General features: G+C 45.8%; 2 protein-coding genes across 9 annotated transcripts; both read left to right on the top strand.

Moving 5' to 3' along the window:
* Positions 1–4197: 4197 nt before the first annotated feature.
* On the top strand, positions 4198–19861 carry Txnl4a (thioredoxin like 4A). Of its 8 annotated transcripts, none has more exons than XM_027403664.2 (4): positions 4198–4346; positions 4863–5052; positions 16435–16538; positions 19506–19861. In XM_027403664.2, the coding sequence occupies exons 2-4, from the start codon at positions 4900–4902 to the stop codon at positions 19675–19677; spliced, it is 429 nt and encodes a 142-aa protein (XP_027259465.1). In that variant the 5' UTR covers positions 4198–4346; positions 4863–4899; the 3' UTR covers positions 19678–19861. The 8 variants fall into 8 exon arrangements, with proteins under 8 accessions (XP_027259465.1, XP_027259458.1, XP_027259460.1 ...); XM_027403657.2 differs by lacking the exon at positions 4198–4346 and adding an exon at positions 4477–4609; XM_027403659.2 differs by lacking the exons at positions 4198–4346; positions 19506–19861 and adding exons at positions 4477–4609; positions 7785–7853.
* On the top strand, positions 9317–10629 carry LOC103158544 (N-alpha-acetyltransferase 11). The gene has a single exon (XM_027403666.2). The coding sequence runs from the start codon at positions 9347–9349 to the stop codon at positions 10004–10006; it is 660 nt and encodes a 219-aa protein (XP_027259467.1). The 5' UTR covers positions 9317–9346; the 3' UTR covers positions 10007–10629.
* Positions 19862–24912: the final 5051 nt, after the last annotated feature.

Raw genomic sequence — 24912 nt, 5'->3', positions numbered from 1 at the left:
CTGGACTTCAGCCCCCCGAGAGCTGCTGCTGGATTCCTGATACAAGCATTTAGTCCCAGTGGTAACTTTTAGGATAATCTATGCATGTGATGTTAGGAAACACTAAGTCCACTTCTGTCTCCCATCTGGGCTAGAGAATCAAACTGACACAAGCCAGGGAAGCAGGAGGAAAGTATGAGAAGTTTTTAAATCCAAGTTTCATGCTGTGTGGAGGGACCAACTGTAGCTGCACAGGGGGCCAGTCAAACACACACTGCACTGGACACAGCAGTAGGGCCCGAGCATGGCAAGACCTAAGGGCTTAGACTAGAGCTGTCAGCTCATAGAGAGAAGGGGAGCTCAGGATAGTAGGGACCTTTAGTAATGTTTAATTAGCGTCCCCTGCTCAGTGATCAGGGTAGTACAGGATAGTCACTTCAAGGGAGAGCTCTGTAACCCAGGCTGACCTAAGACCCTAACCCTCAGCATCTCAAGGTCTAGTGTTGTAGGTGTGCACCACCATGCCTGACTGAGAACAACAACTTTACACTGGAATTTCATCTCCTTTTAAGAAATAATACAAGTCAGGGAATTGTCTTGTGTCTGCTAATTTTTAAATGTCTTTAATTCAAAATAAAAAATAAATAAGAACATCATGTTTGGAGGAGGTTTATTGTGAACTTCTTTATAGCAAAATGTATTGAAACTTGCCATTTTTCCCAGGCATTGGTGGCGCACGCCTTTAATCCCAGCACTCAGGAGGCAGAGGCAGGCCGATCTCTGTGAGTTCGAGACCAGCCTCATCTACAAGAGTTAGTTCCAGGACAGCCTCCAAAGCCACAGAGAAATCCTGTCTCGAAAAACAAACAAACAAAAAAAACAAAAAAAAAATGGCCAATTTTCACCGTAAAAGTAAAACAATACTTATTAGTCTATGCAATGAATTAAAGTTTTAAGTTCCTCAAGGCTAATCTCATCGATTTAGCAGGTCCCTAGTACAGCAACACAGAGCTGGGTGGCAGAGACTCTAGGGGGAAGTATTGGATGGTGATGATGAAAATGATACAGGTGACAACAACACCGATAACAAAACTCAGTCATCTGCAAAGAAGCTATTGTAGAATACTATGCCAGAAACATGGACCAGTTTGTGTCTTCCCACAATGCTGGAATGTATTGAATAGAAATAGAGCCATAACTATGCTGCTTTTGTTCACTTACCAAGTACTCTTGACCTTCTGTTGCTTGTTGGCAAGCACAAGTTATTATTTTTTAGTTCAAATTAGGAACAAGTTTGCTTCACATGTCAATCCCTTCTCCCTCTCCCTCCCCTCCCCCAACTCTCCACCAACTCCCCACTCTCTCCCCCCTCTGCTCCCATGGAGGGCCCAACCCTCCATGGGGGCTCCCCAAAATCCACAACATCATCCTGGGCTGGGCCTAGGCCCTCTCCCATATGTCCAAGCCGAGAGAGCATCCCTTCACATGGGATGGGCTCTCAAAGTCCCTTCTTACACCAGGGATAAATACTGATCCACTACCAGAGGCCCCATAGGGTGTAGAGGTCTCCTTGTTGACATCCACTTTCAGGGGTCTGGATCAGTCCTGTGATGGCCTCCCAGAATGCAGTCTGGGGTCCACGTGCTCCCCCTTGTTCAGGCCAGCTGTTTCTGTGGGATTCACCAGCCTGGTCTCAACCCCTTTGTTCTTCATTCCTCCCTCTCTGCAACTGGGCTCCAGAATTCAGTTCAGTGTTTAGCTGTGGGTGTCTGCCTCTGCTTCCATCAGCCACTGGATGAGGGCTCTAGGATGGCATATAAAGTAGTCATCAGTCTCATTATAGGGGAAGGGCATTTAGGGCAGCCTCTCTACCATTGCTTAGATTGTCAGTTGGTGTCATCCTTGTAGATCTCTGGAAATCTCCCTAGTGCCACATCTCTCCTTGGACCTATAATGGCTCCCTCTGATATATCTCTCATCCTGCTCTCCTCTATTCTTCCCCCAGCTCAACCTTTCTGCTCATCCATTTCCTCCTCTCCCCTCCTCTTCTCCTTCTTTCATTCTGCTAGCTCCCTCTCCCCTACCCTCATGCTCTCAATTAGCTCAGGAGATCCTGCCCCTTCCCATTCTCCAGGGTCCATGAATTTTTCCCTTAAACACAAGTTCTTTTATTCCATTTTTACTGATATTAACTCTTAGATCACACATTACACCTTGCATGTAAGGTATGTAAAGTATGTACGTGTGTGTGTGTGTGTGTGTGTGTGTGTGTGTGTGTGTGTGTGTGTGTGTGTAGGTTAACAGAGGCTACAAAAGTGTGTGTGGGGGGGTGGTTAACAGAGGCTACAAAAGTTTTAAAGAGGGCTCATAGTTCAAAGAGGTTTTACTGGGGACTGAAGTGATTAGAAAATGTAAGAAACCCAGCTGGAGATCTGCTGAGCTGCAGGGTCTCAGGTATGAACATCTAAGCTGAAGATTAGAGCCGAGCCGCAGAGACACTGGACTGTGGAAGGCAAGACACAGAAGCATGGAGGCAAGGTGCAAGGCTAGTGTCCAGACAGATGAGCAGCATGGAGGATCACAGTTGGGGTGGGCCCCATCAAACTGAAGGGACCGGCTCCCCATTTCGGGAGCCATAACAGCCGAACACGTGCTTGCCTGACCTTGCCTGACCTTGCCTTGGTCACTAGGAGGTCAGATGCCTGCCTCGTGGCAAGGAACCAATCAGAAGTTAGCTGGTGGTGCTATGCTTTACGGCTCTGGGTGTGCTTTACGGACAAGTGCACAGCAATGACTCACAGAGCATAGCAACCACCCTGGGAGGGCCTATGGGCCATAACAACCAGTTAGCCAATCAATACAGGGCAAGTCCTCCAAGCCTGGAGGCACACCAATCCTGAGCCATTGCGTACCCCTAGACACTCCCCTTTTGCCCTATAAGATCTCCGTCCGTGGCTTCTCAGAGTTTTTCCCCAGCCATCCACCATGGTGGATGGATGAAAGGCCCAAGCTAACATGGGGTTAGCTCGTTAAACAATAAAACCTCTTGCTGTTTGCATCAAGCTTTCGCCTCCACCTAGTGATTGGGGTCACCACAGTCCTGGGCTGACAGCCTGGGGACCTGAGCCACGGGGAGGGGGGAAGGGGGGATCAGCTGATATGCCACAGGCAGACAAAAATACTTTGTCTCCTGTTGGCCACTTGATGCACACACTGGATCTTCCAATCAGGATATATTATGTGAGGGAAGAATTTATTTACAGCAAAAGTGAAAAACAACCCAAATGCTAATGAACTATGAGAGAAATAGTATATTATGATATATTCATTTAATTGAATATCGAAAGGCAGTAAGAGGAAATACCAATGTTAGCCACAATATGTTGGACTTCAGAACATGAAGCTATCTGGACTTGGGAAGGCTGCTAGACATGATCACATGCAATTCCATTTATTTGAAACGTCTAGAATAGGTCAGTCTACAAGCAGAACATAGACTAGTGATGGCCAGAGGGTGAAGATATAAGGAGATGGGAAACAATTGCCTTTTAAGAGTGACTTTTCCCCTAAAATTTGATTGTAGTTTCAGTTCCACAGTTCTCTGACCTGGGTGATATTTAGAATAATATATATATATATATATATGTATGTATGTATATATATATATATATATATATATATATATATATATATCATCAACAAAAGTTTTGGTGTTTAAAAAAAACATGTATTTTTGAAATAGGATCTTACTTATTTCTGACTGGCCTCAAACATAGTAGCACAAGAATGAACTTGAACTTTTTTAAGGATTTGTTTTTTTATGTGTATGAATGTTTTGCCTACAGGTATTGAAGGGATCAGACACTCCATCTGGCGAGACAAAGGCCCCTGACTCGGCACACAGGCTTGGTTTCTGGCCTTCTGGCCTTGCAGGAGCTGCCCTAGGTCAGACACCCACCAGGCAAGAAACCAATCAGAAGTTAGCTGATGGGCAGAGCATAGCAACAGCCCTAGGAGGGCCTACAGGCCATAGCAACCAGTTGGCCAATCAACACAGGACAGGCTGCCCAAGCCCGGAAGCCGTTGCAGACCCCCCCTAGACACGCCCTTGCTCCCCCAATACATTTCCTTCCGCTGTGTTGGGCCGAAGTTAATTCAGTTAACTCGATAATAATAAAAGACTCTTGGCCGGGCGGTGGTGTCGCACACCTTTAATCCCAGCACTCGAGAGAGGCAGAGGCAGGCGGATCTCTGTGAGTTCGAGACCAGCCTGGTCTCCAGCGTTCCAGGACAGCCTCCAAGGCCACAGAGAAACCCTGTCTCGAAAAGCCGAACAAAAAGTAGAGGCAAACCACCCCCCATACTAGGTGCGCCATGAGATGGGGACATTTGGGCTTCAGTCACGCTTTGGAGAGCTTGCTGGCGAGGCGGGTCCGCAGCGGGTGGAAACCGGGAACTTCGCTGCGTCCTCGCTGCGCACGCGCGCACTCGCGCGCGCGTCAAGCGTGCGCCTGCGCAGCACTGGTAGCGAAACGTCAGCGCGTACGCCGGGAGGTTCCGGGCGGGCGGGCGCGGTGGGCGCTGGTGCTGCGCGGAGGAGCAGGCGGTGGGCCGCGTGGGCTCTCACGAGGTTAGAGGTTGGCCGGTGTGGTCCCGCGGGCCGGGGGCTGCTGGGTGAGGCCCCCGTGGCGATGGAGGTACAGGGGTGGGGTCCCGGGGCGAGCCGGGCCCCGCGTAGGCCTCGGGCCCTGGGCCGCAGGGGGAGGTTCGAGGGCGGCGGTGGCCCGCGGGGTCCGCCCAGAGGCCCTGGGCGGAGTCTGGGGAGCGGGCCGGGGCCTCGGGACCGGGCGGGGTCGCGACCTCACAGCCCTTGGCTCCCGCAGGCAGCTCGCGGCACGTGGCCGCGCGGGCCGGCTCAGGATGTCGTACATGCTTCCGCATCTGCACAATGGCTGGCAGGTAGACCAGGCCATCCTCTCGGAGGAGGACCGCGTGGTCGTCATTCGTTTCGGGCACGACTGGGACCCCACTTGCATGAAGATGGACGAGGTTCTGTACAGCATCGCCGAGAAGGTAACGCGGCCCGCGCAGGTTTCGCTCGGCTGGGCCCCGCAGCGAGGTTCACGCTTGAGCCCCGCCTTCCCTGCACACCCGTGGACTCACGAGAAGGGAGAGGGAGAGACGGGGCTCGTGAACACGTGTGGGGACGGCTGTGCCAGAGGTAGTTTCGTAAACTCTGAAGAGATTGATGCTCTTCCTCCCAAAGTGGGTGACTCATTGTGATGATGGGTTTTTTGTAATAATGATCGGGGAAGGGAATTGTTCGGAGATAGGTCTAGATAACCGAGACGCACCTTGAAGTCATTACCGTGCAGACTCTGCCCCTTACGGTGTCGGGATTACAGGTGTGCCTACTGTGGACCCTGATTGTGGTTTTAAAAGAGTTCACTCGGGCCGTGTGCGGCAGCACACCCATTTACTCCCAGCACTCTGGAAGCTGAGGCAGACTGATCTGAGATCCAGGCCAGTCAGCAGGGTGAGTTTGCAAGCCGCCTTGGGAGTGTTGGAGCTTACTAAGTAGTTTAACAGGATTGGCCTTTTCTTGGTAAGAGCAGAACTTCTAGGTTAATATCGTGGTAAACTCTTTAACTTTTTTTTTTTTCCCTTTTGGGGAGAGAGGGGGAAACGGATTTATTGTGTACCCAGGCTGACCTTGAAGTTTCATTATCCCCACCTCATCGCAAGTCCTAGAACTATAGGCATGAATCTCCAAGCACTTTTCTTAGGAGGTTTACTCTTTGTGAATTCCTTGAGACAATTTTAGGATAACTTACTCAGGCTTTTGTAATTGTAACAATAGGGCTAATGGCAAAGACAGTAAAGGATAAAATATTTAATGATACCATTCCATAAGTAATTTGAATATTTTGTTTTCTTGAGACAGGGCCTTCCTTAGTAGCTCTGGAACTTGTGTAGACCAGGCCTAGATGTCTGTACCCCTCACAGACATCTGCCTGCCTCTTCCTCCCTCTCCTAGGGCTAGGATTAAAGGCATTTGCCATTCTGCCTAGCCTGAGAGTTTGTTTTAAAGAAGAATAAACCCTAATAGAACTGACGAATTTGCTAATGTAAACTGGCTAAAAGTGATTCTTACCTTCCAAGTGGCACCCCAGTAGTATTATTACTTCATTTACTTGTGCTGCAAGTGAAGCCAGGCCCTGGGGCAAGTGCTCTACCACTGGGCCACAAATACAAAGAAACACAAAGAAATTCTTTGGAGTAAGAAATAGGAGTGCGTATGTGTGTGGGGGGGGGATATGTAGGACAGGGAGCATTGTTTGGCTTCCCGAGGACTGTTGGTTGGTTTGTTTCTGCTTTCAGATTTAGGAGAGAACGTTAGAGGACAGTTCCGACATTCAGTTGTCACTGGTGTCTTGGGACTGCTTTTGAAGTGAAGCCTTGTTAGAGAGGGTTCCAGGAAATTCAGGAACCCTTGGTGGAAATTAAGCTGAGGGCAACAGTACCATTCTTGCCCTGTTCCTCTCGGACTCCAGGGAAGATCTGTGGGTGTGGCTTGGGGGGGGTGAGAGGGCAGAATTTCTCTCCTGTGCCGCTGTCTTGCCAGTCAGAGACTAGAGTCAAGAATGAGGTGGTTGGGTCCATTACACAAATGCTGAACCATCACTAAAAGTAAGGCCACTCTGTCGTTGAGTCTGTGTTAGGGACAGCTAACTGTCCTAACCTCAAGGTGGCATGAGCAACCTCTGGTGGGGTTTCCTGTCAGGATGGCTGGACATGATGCCTTTGGCTTTTCCCAGTTGAGTAGAACTTTTTTGCCAGACATGTTCTCTTTCCTCATTGTACTGTGTCAGGTGCAGGTGACAGCTATCAGTTCTACCTGATACATATTGTATTTGGTATTGGGCTCATTAGTCTTGTTTTAAGATATTTTCTTTAGTCTTCTAAATTGCTTTTGTTCAAAAGTTTGATTACATTCTTTTTGTTTTGTTTTTCAAGACAGGGTTTCTTAGTCTTAACAGCTCTGGCTGTCCTGGAACTCACTCTGTAGACCAGGCTGGCCTTGAACCCACAGAGATCCACCTGCCTCTGCCTCCCGAGTGCTGGGATTAAAGGTGTGCTCTTTTCCCCTTTAGCAGTCCATCGTCTTCACTCGGCCACCTCCTCACTGCATCTTTTCCCTTTTAAAAACTGTGGTGCTGGTGTGCTAGGCAGGAGGGCTGTCCCCCAGCGACCATTACTTTTCACACACACCTGCAGATGGTGGCCCAAAGTGTGTGTTAGCAATAATCATCAGGCCCTCTTCTTCCACCGTATTTACCCATTGAGGCAGGTCTTTCATTAAAACTAGAGCTTGCCAATAAGGCTAGTCTTGCTAGCCAGCTTGCTCCTGGGATCCCTGTCTTCATCTTCCACGACTAGAATTACAGGTAGGCCACTATGCCTACCTGTAATGTGGGTTTCTGGGGGTCTGAACTTGGGCCCTGCAAGCTCTTTAAGCACTGAGCAATCTCTTCCCTGTCTGTAATAAACCCTTTGCTTGCTTGTTTGTTTTTGCTTTTGGATTTTCAAGACAGGGTTTCTCTGTGTATAATGAACCTTTAATACTGTGTTTTAGTATCGCCATTAAAAATGTAATTTGAAATAAAAAGACTTAATGTTTTGCTTTCTTAGTATTATGGCAAAATATAAATTCTTAATTCTGGGAACTCTTGAGGAACAGAAATTTTTGAAAAAAGATTTTAGTGTAAAGAACAGTATAACTATGTAAAAATCTCCCTCCACAGAAATGGAAGATAGTGGGAGATCTTTCTCATCTTGTATGAGTCCTGTTTGGATATCCCAGCTGTTTTAAAGTGAGTAAAAGTTCTGTGTTCAGGCTGGACTTGGGTGTCCTATTTTCCCTAGATTGTGTTTCGTTAGCCAGTGTACTTCTTCTTCTTGTGCCCACCTCCACCTGACGCTGGGCTAGTTTTGAATTAAATAGCGAAGGGAGAAAGGTGGGTAGGAAGCAGGTGTCCTGAAGGTCTGGAGCTTACTGAGTTCTCTGTAGAGCTAATTTCATGTGACTTTGAAGAGAGACTATTTCATATACTTGTGATCTCCTTTCTCATAGGGCAGGAGTACACTTAACCACAGAAATGCTCTAGAGATCTGTATTCATTTATACTGAGACACACAGAAATAGACAGTTTGTATGTCAAAAAGCCCATACAAATGGCATTGAAAGTATCTTTAGAGACATATTGACATGTGATGGTGTATTATGAAAGAAACAGATACTGTGGCTGGTGAGGTGGCTCAACAGATGGAGGCATTGCCACACAGGAACCCACATCAAAGTCAAGAACCAATTCCACAAGTTGTTCTCTGATCTCCACACACATGCCATGGCATGTCTACCACATGCACGCAAATTATGAATGCAGATGTATATACACAATTTTAGAAAGCTGTACAAGGCAAATGATGTTTATAGAGCGTCTACAGAATAACACATGACAGGAAGGATTGAGTTAGTTGATCTTTGGAGGTCAGCACTCAGCTAGGTGAGGGCCTCAGACACAAGCACAGTGTATACCTGGATGTTACTGTGGAGTTTGTGAGTCATGCTCTTCAGGAAGCAGGTATAAATGTTGCCCGTGCTTTTTAAAACTCTGCAACTGTGGGATTAAATACATGGGCATATACAAAGCAGGGTTTTTCCATTTAGTTTTAGATTTTCAAAATGGTTATTGGAGAAAAAAGTAGTGAACATCTACTTTAATCTCAGTTTTATATAAGACACAGGTGAAAATTTTAGCTAACTACAAATTGATAAATGGGTGGACAGTAGCAGGATAAACAGTACTGCTGACTTTTTATTCTAGCCCACATGGAAGCAAGAGCCAGCGTCCAAGCAGCCCATTTTGAGATGCTTTGCATACACTGCTATTGCAGATAGAATCCAGGAAGGTTTAGGAGTTAGCAGGGGACCGGGGAGGTTGAATGCTATGTTGGTACCTTCTCAGCTAATTGTCACATGAACATATACCCTCATAGGCAGAGACCCCATCCTCACTAGAAGGGTTTCAGCCTTTGCCAAACCCTGCTCCCCAAGTATTGATGGATGAGAGCCTCTGCAAGCATGAGTACAAAATTAAGATTATGTAGTTGCACTAAGGTCACATGACCAGGATACCTGTTAAATCCATATTCTTCAAAGATACATTTATGACAGTGCTGTGTTTCTTAAGTTTTGAAATACGCCTTTGTGTCAATTCCTCGAGGCAAACGGTGTTGGTGTCGCTTGTGCTCCGTGGCATCCTCTCTTGTTCTCTGGAGCCTGATAGGCCTGTCTGCTGCCAAAATGAACATCCGCCGTGCTCGGCCAGATGACCTGATGAACATGCAGCACTGCAACCTGCTCTGCCTGCCGGAGAACTACCAGATGAAGTACTATTTCTATCACGGCCTCTCCTGGCCCCAGCTCTCCTATATTGCTGAGGATGAGGACGGGAAGATTGTGGGTTATGTCCTGGCCAAAATGGAGGAGGATCCTGATGATGTCCCTCACGGACACATCACTTCACTGGCTGTGAAACGCTCCCACCGGCGTCTCGGCCTGGCCCAGAAGCTGATGGACCAGGCCTCACGAGCCATGATCGAGAACTTCAGCGCCAAGTATGTATCCCTGCATGTCAGAAAGAGCAACCGCGCAGCCTTGCACCTTTATTCCAACACCCTGAACTTCCAGGTTAGTGAGGTGGAGCCCAAGTACTATGCAGATGGAGAGGATGCATATGCTATGAAGCGAGACCTCTCACAGATGGCAGATGAGCTCAGACGGCAGCTGGTGCTGAAGAAAGGCAGATATGTGGTTCTGGGTTCCAAGGAGAATCAGGGCAACACTCCTGGTTCTGAAGAGGCCTGTCAGCAGGAGAACCTGGCCGGAGATGATAGTGGCAGTGACAGCAAAGACATCACTGATGTCCAAGACAGCCTGCAGGACTTGGATTCCACCTCTTAGAGCCTGCTTGAGCATTATAACTTCTTGTATTTCTAGCCACATTTTTCCTGGTAACCCTGGCTGTGCTCTGCAGTACCTACTCTGGGGTCATTTCACAGTGACCCAAATGGCTTTTCATTTTCAATGCTTAGCAGCAACCTTCCACATAGCCTAATTTGATCATGAGGCACTCCTGGACACAGAACCTGCTGTGCGGGAACCAAGGAGTCTTGAGGACTGCCATGGCAGCACCTTCCTTGGCTTCTTCATGCTGCCATTGTGTTGTTTGCAGTTGTCCTGCACTGATTGTGTGTATCCTGTAGGGTTTTGTCTAGGATGCCAAACAGGAAGCAGGAACAACTTGAAAGCTCCCCAGCTTTTAGCGTTTGCCATTTATTTGTGTTTGCATTCTTGAGTAGGCAGGACCATCAAGTTAGTCCTTATGCCCTCTGCCTCTGTCTGGTGGAAGTTACCTACTCTTGCTTTCTCTGGAAACTGCCCTGCCTCCCTCCTTTTGAAGAAGAATGTTCCCTTTCCCAGTGGGAGAAGGTGACTTGGACTTCTATACCCAAGAATTTGTAGATCTTAAGGAAGTGACAAGCAGAAATGAAATTGTAATCTCTAATCTGAAGAAATAAAGATACCAAAAAGGAATACACATTGGTTGTGAAAATTCATTGGTTAATCTTACCTAGTACTGTGTATTTGGTCCCAAGGCCACCTCAGAGGAGGTAACAGATTCCACCCTTCCGGGTTATAGGTTGATCTCAAAGTCGTGATGCAAAGGAAGGTAAAAGGCTGTGATGTCACTGTCTTTACTTCTGGATGACTTTCTTTCCTTATCCAGTGAAGAATAGGAAATAAGGCCTTTTAAAAAGTTTCACTCTTAGCTGGGCGTTGGTGGCGCATGCCTTTAATCCCAGCACTCGAGAGGCAGGTGGATCTCTGTGAGTTCGAGGCCAGTGTGGTCTCCAGAGCAAGTGCCAGGATAGGCTCCAAAGCTATACAGAGAAACCCTGTCTCGAAAAAAAACAAAACAAAACAAAAAAAGTTCCACTCTTAATTCGGGTTATAGCTCCTAGAGTTCTGTAGGAGGGAGAAAGGATTGTACCAGCCAGAGGGTTCAAGGTCATGATGGGGGAACCCACAGAGACAGCTGACCTGAGTTTGTGGGAGCTCATGGGCTCTGAACCGACAGCTAGGGAACATGCATGGGACCAACCTAGGCCCTCTACTTGTGTATGGCAATTGTGTAGCTTGGTCTGTTTGTGGGGCTCTTAATAGTGGGATCAGGGCCTGTCCCTGGGGTTTGAGCTGGCTTTTGGGAACCTATTACCCATGCTGGGTTGGTTGCCTTGCCCAGCTTGATGCAAGGGAGGAGCTTGGTCATGCTTTGTTGATGCCCATGGGAGGCCTGCTCCTTTCTGAAGCAGACTGAGGAAGAATGGATGGGGGCATAGAGGGGAGGAGGAGATGAAGGCGGGGAAACTGCAATCAGGATATAAAATAAATGAAAAGTTTTAAGTTTCGCTATGAACCAGCATCCAGTGTGGAAAGCCATGTGAGATGGATGAAGTAGAATATTTATGTGCTTGTTTATAAAACAGGTGAGGTTTTCATTTTTGAGAGGACATGGTTCCTCTTACCAGTTTCTTTTTTTATTTGGGGCACTGGAGAGTCTAGACGGCTAAGGTATTCTGACCTTTCATTGGATTTGCAGTTAAATCCTTTAGAAGGCAGTTTTCTCATTGGCAATTTTATTTTAATTTTGTTGTAATGCATATGAGATGTAGAGTATTTCTGCTTTGTGACACGTAAGGTCAACAGGCCACTGGCAGAGTAAGAGTGTGGTGACATACCCCTTTGATCCCAGCACTCTGTAGGCAGATCTCCTTGGGTCCCAAGCCAGTCTGATATAGAGAGTGAGTTCTGGGTAAGATGGGACTACACAGGAAGTCCTGTGGCTTGTGACTTAACCCCCGAATCCCAGGGCTGTTTAGGACCAGGAAGAAGCACAGCAGATCCATGTTGGTGGGAGTTAAGGCTGAAGAGACACTTTCCTTCCCTATCCACCTCTCCATCCTTTCCTGTCTTATTTCCCAGGGACTACCTCAGCTCAGAACTTTTGTGCAGTTTTTCCCTGTTTTGCCCCATCTGTGACAGCCCAAGGGTCAGTCAACACAGGTACCTCCTTATTGGTTGGGTTTGGTGTTGGAGATTCCTGTGCAGGCCTCACACACACTAAGCACTGGCTCTGTAAAAGGCTTCTATGCTAACACTGAAGCCCCGGCATCAGCAGCACCTGTGCTTGGGCCCTGCTGGAAGCAAATGTGGCTGTGAGGTGGTCTTCCCCAGCCCAGCCTCAGGTTCATTCCAAGCACCTCCGTCAAGCCATTGTCCTGGTGCTGAGCTTTCTCAGACTCATTTTGTACCAATTGGACTTGGATACATCTTGAGCCCAGCCACTGTACAGGCCTTTGCAGATTGGCCCTTCAAGAAGGGTGTCTCCTTTTTTTTCTGACAGGAGTTAGATAAAGGATTTGGCTGCTTTCTTGTGTCTTTGCCCCCCCCACACACACTTCCCCTTTGTTTTTTCAAGACAGGGTTGTCCTGGAACTCTCTCTGTATACCAGGCTGGCCTTGAGCTCCCAGAGATCGCCTGCCTCTGCCTCCCACCAGGCTGTGTGTTTGTCTTTATAGGCAGAGTTCTCTCTACCTGAATGACTCCCACCCTCTGCAGTTCTGCCTCTGCCTTTTTAAGTGGAACAATTTTCATGACTAGGCTCAGGAAATGTTATCCAGAGGTGTTGGACAGACCTGGGTCCAGTTTCAGCTCTGCTATTTTCCATGGGGCTTGGTGCCACATGATCTCTTTGAGCCTTAATCTCTATACGTGAAACACCAACAAGGTCTCCAAGACTGTAGAAAGGGTTAGAATTCATGAGTGACAAGTTTCTTCAATGTAGTAGGTTCGTGGACATTTTTGAGCCAATCTGCCGTGAAATGTTTTTGTAAGTCCTTACAGTATGTGTGTTTGACATGAAGTCTTCATCAAATGATGGTGGGCCAGACTGAGCTTGAAGACACAGGAGAAACATTTGTGTCTTCAGACAGGTTGGTGTTTAGTCAGGTGCTCTCCCCAGTCACTACGTGTCCCCATATTTTAACTGTAGGGTTTGATCCTGAGCCAGTAGAAGAGAAAATGGAATACAGTCTCCATGTCTAATCTCTTGATTCTGTGGCCTGTTTTTGTAGTGAGCTATTTTATTTTTAAAACCAGAATAGAGTGTGTTTACTCTGAAAGTTGGGTCCTGGTGATTGGCTAATGGTTTCAACATGAATATGAAGGGAAAGCAGATAGGCATTCAGAGTGAGACCCAGCTAAGGTGTGTGCATGGCGTGTGAGGGCACAGTGTTTCTGGAGTGGCTAATAGAAGAGCAGCATCCCTTGTGCACCAGAATGTGCAGATGGTATCTGCACGTATCTCCATGCACTGTGACATGACATGTACATGGCGCATAGTCCTTTTGTACCAGGATGTGTTGGCAGTGGAGCATGCACCATGTACCATGTTTAAGATCTCCACTAAGGCCGGGTGTTGGTGGCACATGCCCTTAATCCCAGCACTCGGCACTCGGGAGGCAGAGGCAGGTGGATCTCTGAGTTTGAGGCCAGCCTGGTCTACAGAGCAAGTTCCAGGACAGCCTCCAAACTCCAGAACAATACAGAGAAACCCTGTCTCAAGAAACAAAAGATCTCCACTAAAGCTATAGACAGGTGGTGTACTTGTTAAGTGTAAACTGTCACTTTGTTGTGGTAGATTGAATTTCCTTACCAGTTTTCAAAATACTACCAACACTAGAGTGCCTGTCCCACTCTCAGTGTGGTATTCTCCAGCTTGTCTGTGCTGTATCATTGGAAGCAGATCCCAGACGCCATGGTACTCCGCATAAATTTTCTAAACTGCATTTCAGGTGGGGTTTGTTGTTTTTGTGGTTCTGTCAATCCAGTCCAGGGCTTTGCATGTGCTAGGCAAGTGCCCCACCACTGACCTACATTCCTAGAGTTTTGTTTTTTACAGGTGGCTAGGTGGAAGAGCACACTGGGCATTGAACCTAGGACCTTGCACATGTAGCAAACACTCCAATCACTAGATTATATGCCCATCTGGTAGGTTGTAAGAGTGTTAGTCGTATTAAGAAATAAAGGAAGTAGGCATAATGGTGAGTGCCTGCCGTCTAAGAACTTGGAACAGGAGGGTCACAAGTTCAGAGCCTGCCTGGGCTTCTGAGTTCAAGGACAGTTAGGAAAATTTAGTGAGACTTTCAAAATAAAAAACACAAAATGCCAGAACTATTTGAGTGGCAACATGCTTGCCTAGGAGGCCTGAGGCCCTGGGTTCAATCCCCAGTGCCACAAAGGAAAAAGCCCTGAAATGTCTTAGTCAGGAGAGGTCGGTGTAAACCTGTAATCCCTGCACTGCAGAGGCTGAAGCGGAAGGATCACGCCTCAAGGTCCCCTTGGACTACATAGCAAATTTGAGGTCATCCTGGGCTACATAGTAAGATCCTGTCTCAGACAAACCCAAAACATACAAGATATGGAAGATCCTGTTTTGTGTGAGTACATGCCACATCATATGCGTTGCAGCATACTCAGGTTGTTGGCCTTGATGGCAAGAGCTCTTACCTGTTGAACAATCTCTAGTCTTCAGCTGAGGAAAGTGAAGACCAACTCAGCAGTATTGACACTTCAGGGATGTTAAAGCAACTTAGGAAAGATGATGGAATCAGATGACCTTGTGCCAGGTAGTGACTTACTCTCTGAGGGCAGCCTTTTAAGGTTCTTGTGATAATAAAAAGACATTAGGTCCAAGAATGGGTGTGTGTAGCAAGATGGCCTACTAGCAAGCAGGTAAAAGCATTTATTGCCCCATAAGCCTGATGACCTAAGCTCAACCCTCAGGTAAAAAGCCTGGCTCCTAAAGTTGTCCTCTGACCTTCTCATGCGTGCGGTGGCACACCCCCATCCCCACACACAGACCCATAATAAATTTAAAGGTTTTTAAAGGAAGAATGGAAAATGGTTTTGAAGTAGGTTGGTTTGTTGGTTGGTACCACTCCTGGTAATGGCAAGCTGTCACTGGTGTCTTCAGCTTGTATATATGTCTCTAGTCCCTGTGTTTTCCTGTGGCCGTCATGTAACCTTGTCCCTATTAATAGAGAGCAGTCTCTGACCCACTCCTCATCTTGACCCTGACTAACCATCTGCAGTGACCCTCTTCCTGGAGTCACTTCTCAGTTTTAGAGTTGGGAATTAAGACTCCTGGGCACAGTTCAACTATGACGTGTCTGAGTTGTGCCTTTATATAGTGCACAGAGCATTTTTAAGGAGCAAATCACCCTCTGTGTCCTTAGGAAATGATGAAATGTGTACATAAAGATGTAAAGGCAATGTGCATGATGGTCTTATTGGTACTCGTAGAATCTCAGGAAGAAAATAACCAAAGAGTGCTAAATATGGTGTAGCCATTTGATGGATTACCAGGCAGCTAAAAAACTGGTCTTTGGTGAAGGCTAAATATATGGCTCAGTTAGAATTCTCACCTAACATGCATAAAGCCCCAGGTTCCAATTCCAGTGTTACCAAAAAACCAGGTGTGGTGCCAGCTTGTAATCTTGACACGCAGCATTCAGGCAGGAGGACCAGAAGGTTAAGGTCATCCTTCGACGTGTGTCAGGTGGAGGTCAGCATGTCTTAAGCAAAAAATGTCTTTGGAAATTTACATGAGAATGCCTATAATTGAAACAGGACATAGATACAATATGATCACACTTTATTAAAATGGTATAGTTTTAGAATATACTTAGGAAAAGGTGGGGCAGAACTTAGCAAAAAACATTAACAGCAGTTGTGAGATTTAAGATAATTGTCTTCTCATTTTTTTAAAAAAATTTTTCTGAACTGATGAATTTAAACTAGAAAGTTCTTTGAAATTGTAGAATATTTCATTCGTGGGACAGTAACTGTTTACAAGTGTTGAAGCAGAAGCAGTTGGGAAGAATGGATAGTCGAGTTTTATAAACATGTTTAGAGCATGCTTAATTCATGTAATGACTATTTGTCAAAGTACAAATTACAAAAATGCATGTGGCTTTTTGGTAGGTGAGTGAGAGGGCTGTGGACATTTTCTGCAGGACTATTAACTTGATGCCTGAAACAAGTTTAGTTTCCAAGTGACTTGGAAATATCAGAGTGAGCTGTAATTAGCACTACAGAACCCTGGTAGCATCCTGGGGTTTTCCTCTGTCAGCTCTATGGGACAAATATTTAATAATTGGTTTGAAAAAATGCCCAGTTACACAATCTTGTTTTCACTTTGATTTGAAATGAAATGATTATGAAATGAAAGCCAATTTGATATTTTAGTTTTTAAATCTCTTTCTAGGTTAAAAATTTTGCAGTTATTTATCTTGTGGATATTACAGAAGTACCCGACTTCAACAAGATGTATGAGCTGTACGACCCATGTACTGTCATGTTTTTCTTCAGGTATGTTTCCTAGAGCTGTTACTTAATGGAAGTGTGATCAGACAGATTCTTTTGTTTAGAAGGAAGTCAGTTATGCAAGTTTTACCACAAGGCACTCAATGTGAATCTTTTAAATGATTTCAAAGTAGCAATTCCAGGTTTAACATTGACTCAGTAACAAATTACACGTTTGAAATACTGTGCAGAAACTGGTGTGAAGTGTAATTAAATGGAAGACATTCTTTTTTTTTTTTTTTAAAGATTTTATTTATTATGAATGTAACATTCTGCTTCCATGTATATCTGCACACCAGAAGAAGGCACCAGATCTCATAATGGATGGTTGTGAGCCACCATGTGGTTGCTGGGAATTGAGCTCAGGACCTCTGGAAGAGCAGCCTGTGCTCTTAACCTCTGAGCCATCTCTCCAGCCCAAATGGGAGACATTCTTACTGGCATTTTAAAATCTACTGTTGAATAAACCTTTTAAAATGTAGCTCCACTTGTTAAATATTATTACTATTTGGTGTCGTTTTTTTTAAATTTATTTATTAGTTCTAGTTAGGGAACAAGCTTGTTTCACATGTAAGTCCCTTCTCCCTCTCCCTCCCCTCACCCCCATCCCTCCTCCCCCACCCCCAGCCTACCCCCACCCCATCCACCCACCACTCCCCAGGCAGGGTAGGGCCCTCAACGGGGGCTCTGCAAAGTCCACCAAATCTTCCTGTGCTGGTCCTGGGCCCTTCCCCATGTTATTTGGTGTCTTTTGATAAAATTCAAGAAAACCTGAACTTAACTACTTTGCTTATACAAGTCAACATTGTTTCATCATCTCAAACTCTGCTGGAGATTTGGAAAGAGATCTCCATTTGACATTGGCACTGCTCAGCAAAAGTTTCTCCTGTAATTACTAAAGCAGTTGGTATATAGTCAAAAGTAGTGTCCAAATTGATAAGCAGTTTGTGTGTTTGTTTCATCTTACACAGAGATTCAGCAGTGTAAACTGGCTCTCATGTATGAACTTACAGTTCTGGAGATGAGCAGGACCAACTGATTCCCTGCCAGGGCCTCACAGGCAGGACGTGTAGGCTGTGGAATTGTCTGTAGTCTCTTCCGGTGTCTAAGGCATCTTGCTGCTGTTGGTGGGAGCCACTCTGCTCTTAAAGGCTCCTCGCCCATAATAAGGCAGCATCCATTGTCTGTCACAGTGAGTCCTGTTTATACAGTCCTGACTTCCAACTCTGCCACTTAGAAGGAGGGTTATACTCACCCATATAATGCAGGACAATCCCTTTTTAAAGCCAACTTCAGAGGAGCTTGATTCCTGCCTGGAGTGTCCTGTGTAGTGTCACATTCAGGAGTCACAGGCAGAAGAGCACCTGTAGTCACAGTGTCACAGGGAAGTACCATAGGATTTTACCCATTACTCCTTGAGATTACCATTCTTCCTATAAGCAAAGCAGGACATAGTTAGCATAGTTGAGTCTTTAGGGCAGATGGTATACTCAGAAAAGAAGACAAACTTCCTCTTCCCTCTGCAACCCAAAATTCTATAACAAGTGTCAAGAGCAGGTTTTACTCTTAGGTCGGGGACAGAGAGTAGGAGAAGCTACACTCCTCTCTCTGTAGAGACAAAGAGACACGTGATGAAGAAGGCTGTCTAAATCACACACCTGCTAGGTGTGTAAAAGACAAGTCATGTTCAGTGTGCTTGTCCAGCAGGTCTGCTGTGGGTGTGGGCTGTAGGCAATGTGGTGTCCACCCCATCCCTGGGCTAACTGAGGACATGGAATGCCATCCTAAGAGCAAACGCTTGACATACAGAAATTATGTCAGACCAACCTCTTCATTGCTCTCAGAACCAGTGGGGCATGATCATGGACTATATAGTTGAAGCCAAATGTGATCCTGTAGATGTGAATAAAACTAGACCTTCGCAAACTTGAAAAATTCATGGAGGTACAACAGGAGTTAACATCTTTATTCAGAAAGTGCAAATACAGGTTCCTGAGGGAGTGGGGGGGACCTCTCCTCTGAAAGACAACTGACTAAAGGATTAATTTGCTTCCCAGTCACGGCAGGCAAGGTCATGCAAGTCACCATTCTCAACTCACAGTTACAAGACTTTTGGTAAATCTGTACCAAGTTCCTGTAAGCAAAACATGAAAAAGTTACTCATTGCTTTTTCAGGAAAATTAGTGCCAACTATGGAAAACTACTTGTCTTTCTAAGTGATACAACTGTCTTTTTTTTGGGGGGGGGTGTTTCGAGACTGGGTTTCTCTGTGTAGCTTTGGAGCCTATCCTGGCACTCACTCTGGAGACCAGGCTGGCCTTGAACACACAAAGATCTGCCTGCCTCTGCCTCCCGAGTGCTGGGATTAAAGGCGTGTAGCACCAACGCCCACTACAACTGTCTTTTGTAGGCCTTTATAGTCTTAGGAATGTACAATTGTAAGACACAGGTGCATGCCTTCAATCCAGCACTTGGGAGGCAGAGGCAGGCAAATCTCTGAGTTTGAGGCCAGCCTGGTCTGTATTGTGAGTTCCAGGACAGTAAGAGCTATGTAGAGAAACTCTGCCTTTAAAAAAAAATCAAGCCGGGCGTTGGTGGCGCATGCCTTTAATCCCAGCACTTGGGAGGCAGAGGTAGGCAGATCTCTGTGAGTTCGAGACCAGCGTGGTCTACAAAGAGCTAGTTCCAGGACAGCCTCCAAAGCCACTGAGAAAACCTTGAAAAAGCAGAAAAAAAAAAATCTAAATTTAAAAGTGTGTGTGTGTGTGTGTGTGTGTGTGTGTGTGTGTGTGTGCGCACAGGAAAAGTGTATGATTGCTGCATTACATTTCTAGGGAATAGTATTTAGTGTTTGTTTTTATTTGATTTTGGACTGTGGTCTCTTTGACTACATTATAGTAGCTTAGAACAGCAGGAAGAATGGGCTTGCTTGTGGAATTCTCTTGTGAGCATTGCTGCTCTTTTCTCTTTCAGAAACAAACATATCATGATTGATTTGGGCACTGGCAACAACAACAAGATCAATTGGGCCATGGAAGACAAGCAAGAAATGGTTGACATCATAGAGACTGTGTACCGTGGTGCCCGAAAGGGCCGGGGTCTAGTGGTGTCTCCCAAGGACTACTCTACAAAGTACAGATACTAAGCACTGCTCTCACAGACTGTGCAAAGGACACTGGGAGCCTCTTCTGTGTAGAAACCCTCAGCTCTTCGTAGCCTTTGGGAAGGGCCTGCAGTGGAACATGGCCTTAGGGCAAGAGGATCCTTGAGATGAGAATAACAGGGCCATAACTCGCTGAAGGAAATAAACATGGTGAAGAACAGTAGAATCTGCTGTGTGTTTTACTGATTGTAAATGTCTTTACTCTTGAAGTGAAATCTAGGTGTTTGTCCCATTAGGCTGTCAAGTTCTGCATCCTCAAGTTGCTAGAGCTGTTAGAATAAACTGCCACAGATGGGTAGATTTGACAAAGATGTTTTGGCTTCGAGGTTCGAACCTGAGGTAACAGTGTTCTGGGGTTCCATTTGGGATTGTGGGCCTCTGTCCTAGCCCTTGGCTCTGGAGGTTACTGGAATTCTTTGCTGATCCTTGGGTTGAGGGTACTTTATCTTTGCCATTTTCTTTACAAGTTTTCTCATAGTGTTTTTGTTTTAATACCCCCTAGTTATAAGAACACCAGTACACATTGCCTAAGGGGCCCACCCCACTTCTGTACAACTTTATTTTGACCACTCCAAATAAAGTCATGATCTGAGATACTGGGTTTAAAATATCAATAAGATGAATTTTGGGGTGACATAGCGCATTACAGGATCTAGTCTTAATCTTACTTGGCGTATAAAATAGCACAGTGAGCCCGAATGCACTCCTACAGTCTAGCTTGGGACACAAAGTTGCCAAGTCCAAAGCTAGTCTCATCTCAACACACACACACACACACACACACACACACACACACACACACTGATTGTTTGCAGCCTTCCCTCAAGTAGTTTCCCACTCTTGCTCAGACTGTGTCTGTATCATGCTTCTATTGAGGTGGGGGTACTCAGACCACCCTGTGGAAGGCCCCTTATCTAGGTCAGTTTCCTCTCTTTCCTGGTGATTTGGAGGGACCTGGCTCTTCCCTGTCACCTCTCTGAAGACATCCTCAGAAGTGAAAGGTCAGCATACAAGGTGCTGACCTTATCAAGAAGCTCCTCATGGACTCGGGCAGGCCTCTCTGTACCTCTTCTCATCTGTCTCCATGGAACATAGTGGTTGGTGGCTGCTCACCGGGCACCTGGCAGATGGACCGTGCCTTCTGTTGTTAGTAAGTGGGTCCATTATTGTCAAAACTCAGGAGTGATGCAAATTTCTAACCTACAGTTACAAATAAATTCACTTGTCAAATGGATTGAAACATGGATTTGGGATGCAGCTCAGTGGGAGAGGTGGTATGCACAGTTCCTAGCACTGCAAAAAGTAAAATTCATGTGCAGATCTGCAATTTACCCATTTAAAAAAGTAGTGTAGCTGAGCATGGTGGCACATACTTGGGAGGCAGAAGCAGGCACATCTCTGGTTGTGAAGCCAGTTTGCTCATGTGGTTTATGTAGTAAGACCCTGTCAAGAAAAAAGAAGTCGCTTTCCTCATTGCCTAGGGATGGGTCCATGTGGAAGTGTTCTTGATTCCTGACATAAAGGGAAACTCTGTCTGGAGCCCTTGATTTCCTGCAGGTGGAGGAGAATATCCTCAAATTATTTGTGGCAGGAAATCAGGTAGTATACTTTGCTTTCCACACAGAAGAGCACATCTACAAAAGGGAAAGTGACGGTGTGTGTACATCATACATGTGAGAACCTGAGGAAAGCTGCTGCTGAGCTAGAGCCATGTCACCTTTAAAATCCCTGCAGGTGTCATCAATGTGGCCTGTCCTTTCACACCTGGAACCTTCCAGAAACCAGTTCTGGTGGTGACTGATACCAGGGCTGCCCACTAGCCCCTCCCTTCGCAGAGGCATTTCATGTCATCCTGCCTACCATGTCTCTATAACAACATGTTCCTGTACACTGTGTAGACTTTGCCATTCCATGCAGCAAAGGAGCTCACTCAATGGTCTACCATGGTCGCTTACACCCATGAGCACCAATGGGAGGACATGCCTGATGTCAACTGAGATCCCGAGGAGATGGAGAACGAAGAGCAAGCTGCTCCTGAGATGGCTGTGACCAAGGAGGAATTTCAGGATGAGTGGACTGTGTCAGTGCCTGAGTTCACTGCTGTTCAGCCAGAGGCAGCAGACTGGTCCAAAGGCATTCAGGTGTCCCTGTGCCTGAACCACCGAGGACTGCACTTTACCTCCCACTGTTCAGCCACTGAATGGAGTCAAACAACTACCAAGTGATCACTGAAAGGTCAGCAAAAAAAAAAAAAAAAACAAAAACAAGCAACATAAAACTGTGCAGTCCTTTTCTTTGGGTGGGGGGAATCCTGCAGAGAGGGACCTCTGAGAAAGCTCACAGTGCTTGCAAGCTGGGGTGGTTACAGTTAAGAAAGGTGGGGGCCCATAAAGAGGGTAGGGAGTTCCTTTTTTTAGCCCACAGATGACCACTGCTAGGGATTAGTGCCATGGTTCTCAACCTTTCTAACGCGCTGTGATCCTTTAACACAATTCATGTTGTACTGACCCCAAACATGAAATTATTTTTGTTGTTACTTCATAACTGTAATTTTGCTACTGTTATGAATCATAAATATCTGTGTTTTCTGGTTGCCTTAGGCCACCCCTGGGAAGGGGTAGTTCAATCTCCAAAGGGATCAAAACACACAGGTTTGAGAACCACTGTATTAGCACATTGCTAAAAATATTAGGTGATCAATAAATAGCTTTCCCAGTTGGCCATTACTGAGGTCCTTGGGGCAGGGCAATCAAGAATCTAGAGAAACAAGAGAATTTACTTCTAGAAACTACATTACCACAATTAAATACTCTTCTCCAGGCACTTAAGCAAAGTAGAAAGTGGATGGAAAAATAGTTTCTAACTAAAAATAAATTATAAAGAAATAATGGTATAAAGTTGGGCACTGTGGCACATGTGTGTGGTCACAGCACTCGAGATGGAGGCAGGAGGAACTGGAGTTCAAGGCTAGTCTGAGCTAAAATACCATACTCTCAAAAAAGTTAAAAATAAGTAAAACTACATCTTAGTATTATAAAGAGCTAGTTAAAAAAATGTGACTTCAAACACCTAGCATATAACAGACATTGTGTATATTTCTGACAGTCTTTTCTAGAAGGGAAAATGACCAGAAAACATATAAAAATACTCAACATCACTGTACAGGAAGGAGATGGAATCAGCCACGGTTTGATTCCATTTCTCCTGCACTGGGATGCTTGACTCATAAGAACAGGCAATATCAAGTGTTGGTGAATATGGGGAGAGATTGTAGTCTTCATAAACTGCGGGAGGGACTATAATAGTATGTAGCCACTTTGGAAAACAGGCAGGAATGGCCTCAGTTCAGTATGACATTATATTATAGTCATGTCACTCCTAGGTATACTCCTACATGCACCCCGCCCCCCAAAAAGGACAAATGTCCACACAGAAACTTTGATCCACAGCTGCCCAAATGTGGAAGCCCAGGTGTCCAATATGCAGATAGGCAAGTCTGTTCAGACAGAAAGCGGGTAAGTGGTTGCATAGGAGGTGTGGTAGGAAGTGGGTACATAGCAAACTGCTGCGGGATTTCTTTGAGATTATGAACATGCTCTAGAATTATGTTGTCTGCACAATGCACTTAAGGTTGTTTACTGAATTAGGGTGAATTGTAGGAAGTTAGATTACGCTTTATTGATAATAGCTTTTCAGATGTATGAGGAAAAGGTGAGCAAACAGTTTGTATTCCACATTCCTTGTTCGTTATATACCTCTTGTTATTGGTCTACTTGGACAGTCCTACAGAATCAACAGTCTGGCTTAAAAAAAAGGAAGTGGATTTCGTACAAGGCCAAGGTTCAGAGACAGTTCGGCTGCAGGACACTGGCTTGCAGAAGACAGCCTTCTCACTGTGTCCTCATGGTCTGTCCTTAGTGTGCACGCAGAGAAAGAGCAAACTTGTCTCTTATGAGGCTATCAGACCTACTGGATCAGGGTGCTGCCCTAGTGACCTCATTTCCCTTAATTATTTCCTGAGAGGCTTTCTCTCCAAATGCAGCTGCGCTGGGGTCAGTGTCCAAACATACCAGCTGTGGGGATGATCCAGACCATCACAGCAGTTATGTTCAGTTGGCTCTCACTCGGTGACCATCTTCCTGGTGCTCCAGACTGCAGAATAGTTGACTTGATCTTGCATTCCTGCTTGGATCCGGCAGAAACCAGCTGATGGGTCTCTCAGCATCTGGAGACCTCCAAACATCCCAGGATGCCCTTTAGGCAATGTCCAGGAATTACTCAAGAAGAGTAAGCCTCAAAGTAAACCCAGGGGGCCCAGAAGGAGGAAAGAATCAAGTTTGCAGAGATACACAGCTTCACCAGTGTACACAAGGGAAGAGGCAGGCTCATTGCAGCACTATTGAGAAATGTACCAGGCACAGAGAAGAGAAACTAAACAGTTCAGTGACTTGCATAGCACTGAGTTGTTGGTCCAGAGTCCCAGGTACAGATTCCCTGCTGAGCCCAGTACAGTAAATAGCAAGGTGTAGAAGGGTGTAGACTGCCTGTGCAGTCTTGGAACATGCACGACATGACCTAACACATGAACACACTGTGTTCACACTGGTCCATTTGGCAACCCTAAGGATGGGCAGCTCCTGACTCCTCTGGAACCACAGAGAAGGCATGACAGGTACAGCACAGCACACAGAGCAGCCAAAAATTAAAGAATGGAGGTGTGATCCCACCTGTAGATTAAAAATTCAAGTGATTAAAAACATAAAAATTATAGTTTTGTGGTTGTTTTTGGAACAGGGTCTAACCCTGCAGCCCTGGCTGGCCTAGAATCACTAAGTAGACCTGGCTGCTCAGACTGACAGAGATCTGCCTGCCTCTGCTTTAATCCCCCACAAGCCATTTATTTTAAATTAAAGCCAAAGGCAGGGGGAAATAAGGTGGATGAACATGCAGAGGCTCATAGAAGGCAAAGGAGAACTCATTTCTTGAACACTAAGTAAATAATCTCGATCTACGGGGGTTTTGTTATTTTGCAGGTATTGGCTATAGAGCCAAGGGTGGCTTCATTCACGGTCTTCCTGCCTCAGCTTCCCTAGCGAAGGGATTGCTGGCATGTACAACCACCTCGCTTTCACGATTCTAACGATAAGGTAGCAGATCTGACTTCAAATATCCACTAAGACTGCTAAAATTACAATTATGGCTAAGATGCTTTGAAAT

This window comes from Cricetulus griseus, chromosome 2 (genome assembly GCF_003668045.3).
Source record: "Cricetulus griseus strain 17A/GY chromosome 2, alternate assembly CriGri-PICRH-1.0, whole genome shotgun sequence".
Classification (NCBI taxonomy): domain Eukaryota; kingdom Metazoa; phylum Chordata; class Mammalia; order Rodentia; family Cricetidae; genus Cricetulus; species Cricetulus griseus.
The sequence above is the reverse complement of the archived record's forward strand: the minus strand, read 5'-3'. Positions and strand labels throughout refer to the sequence as shown.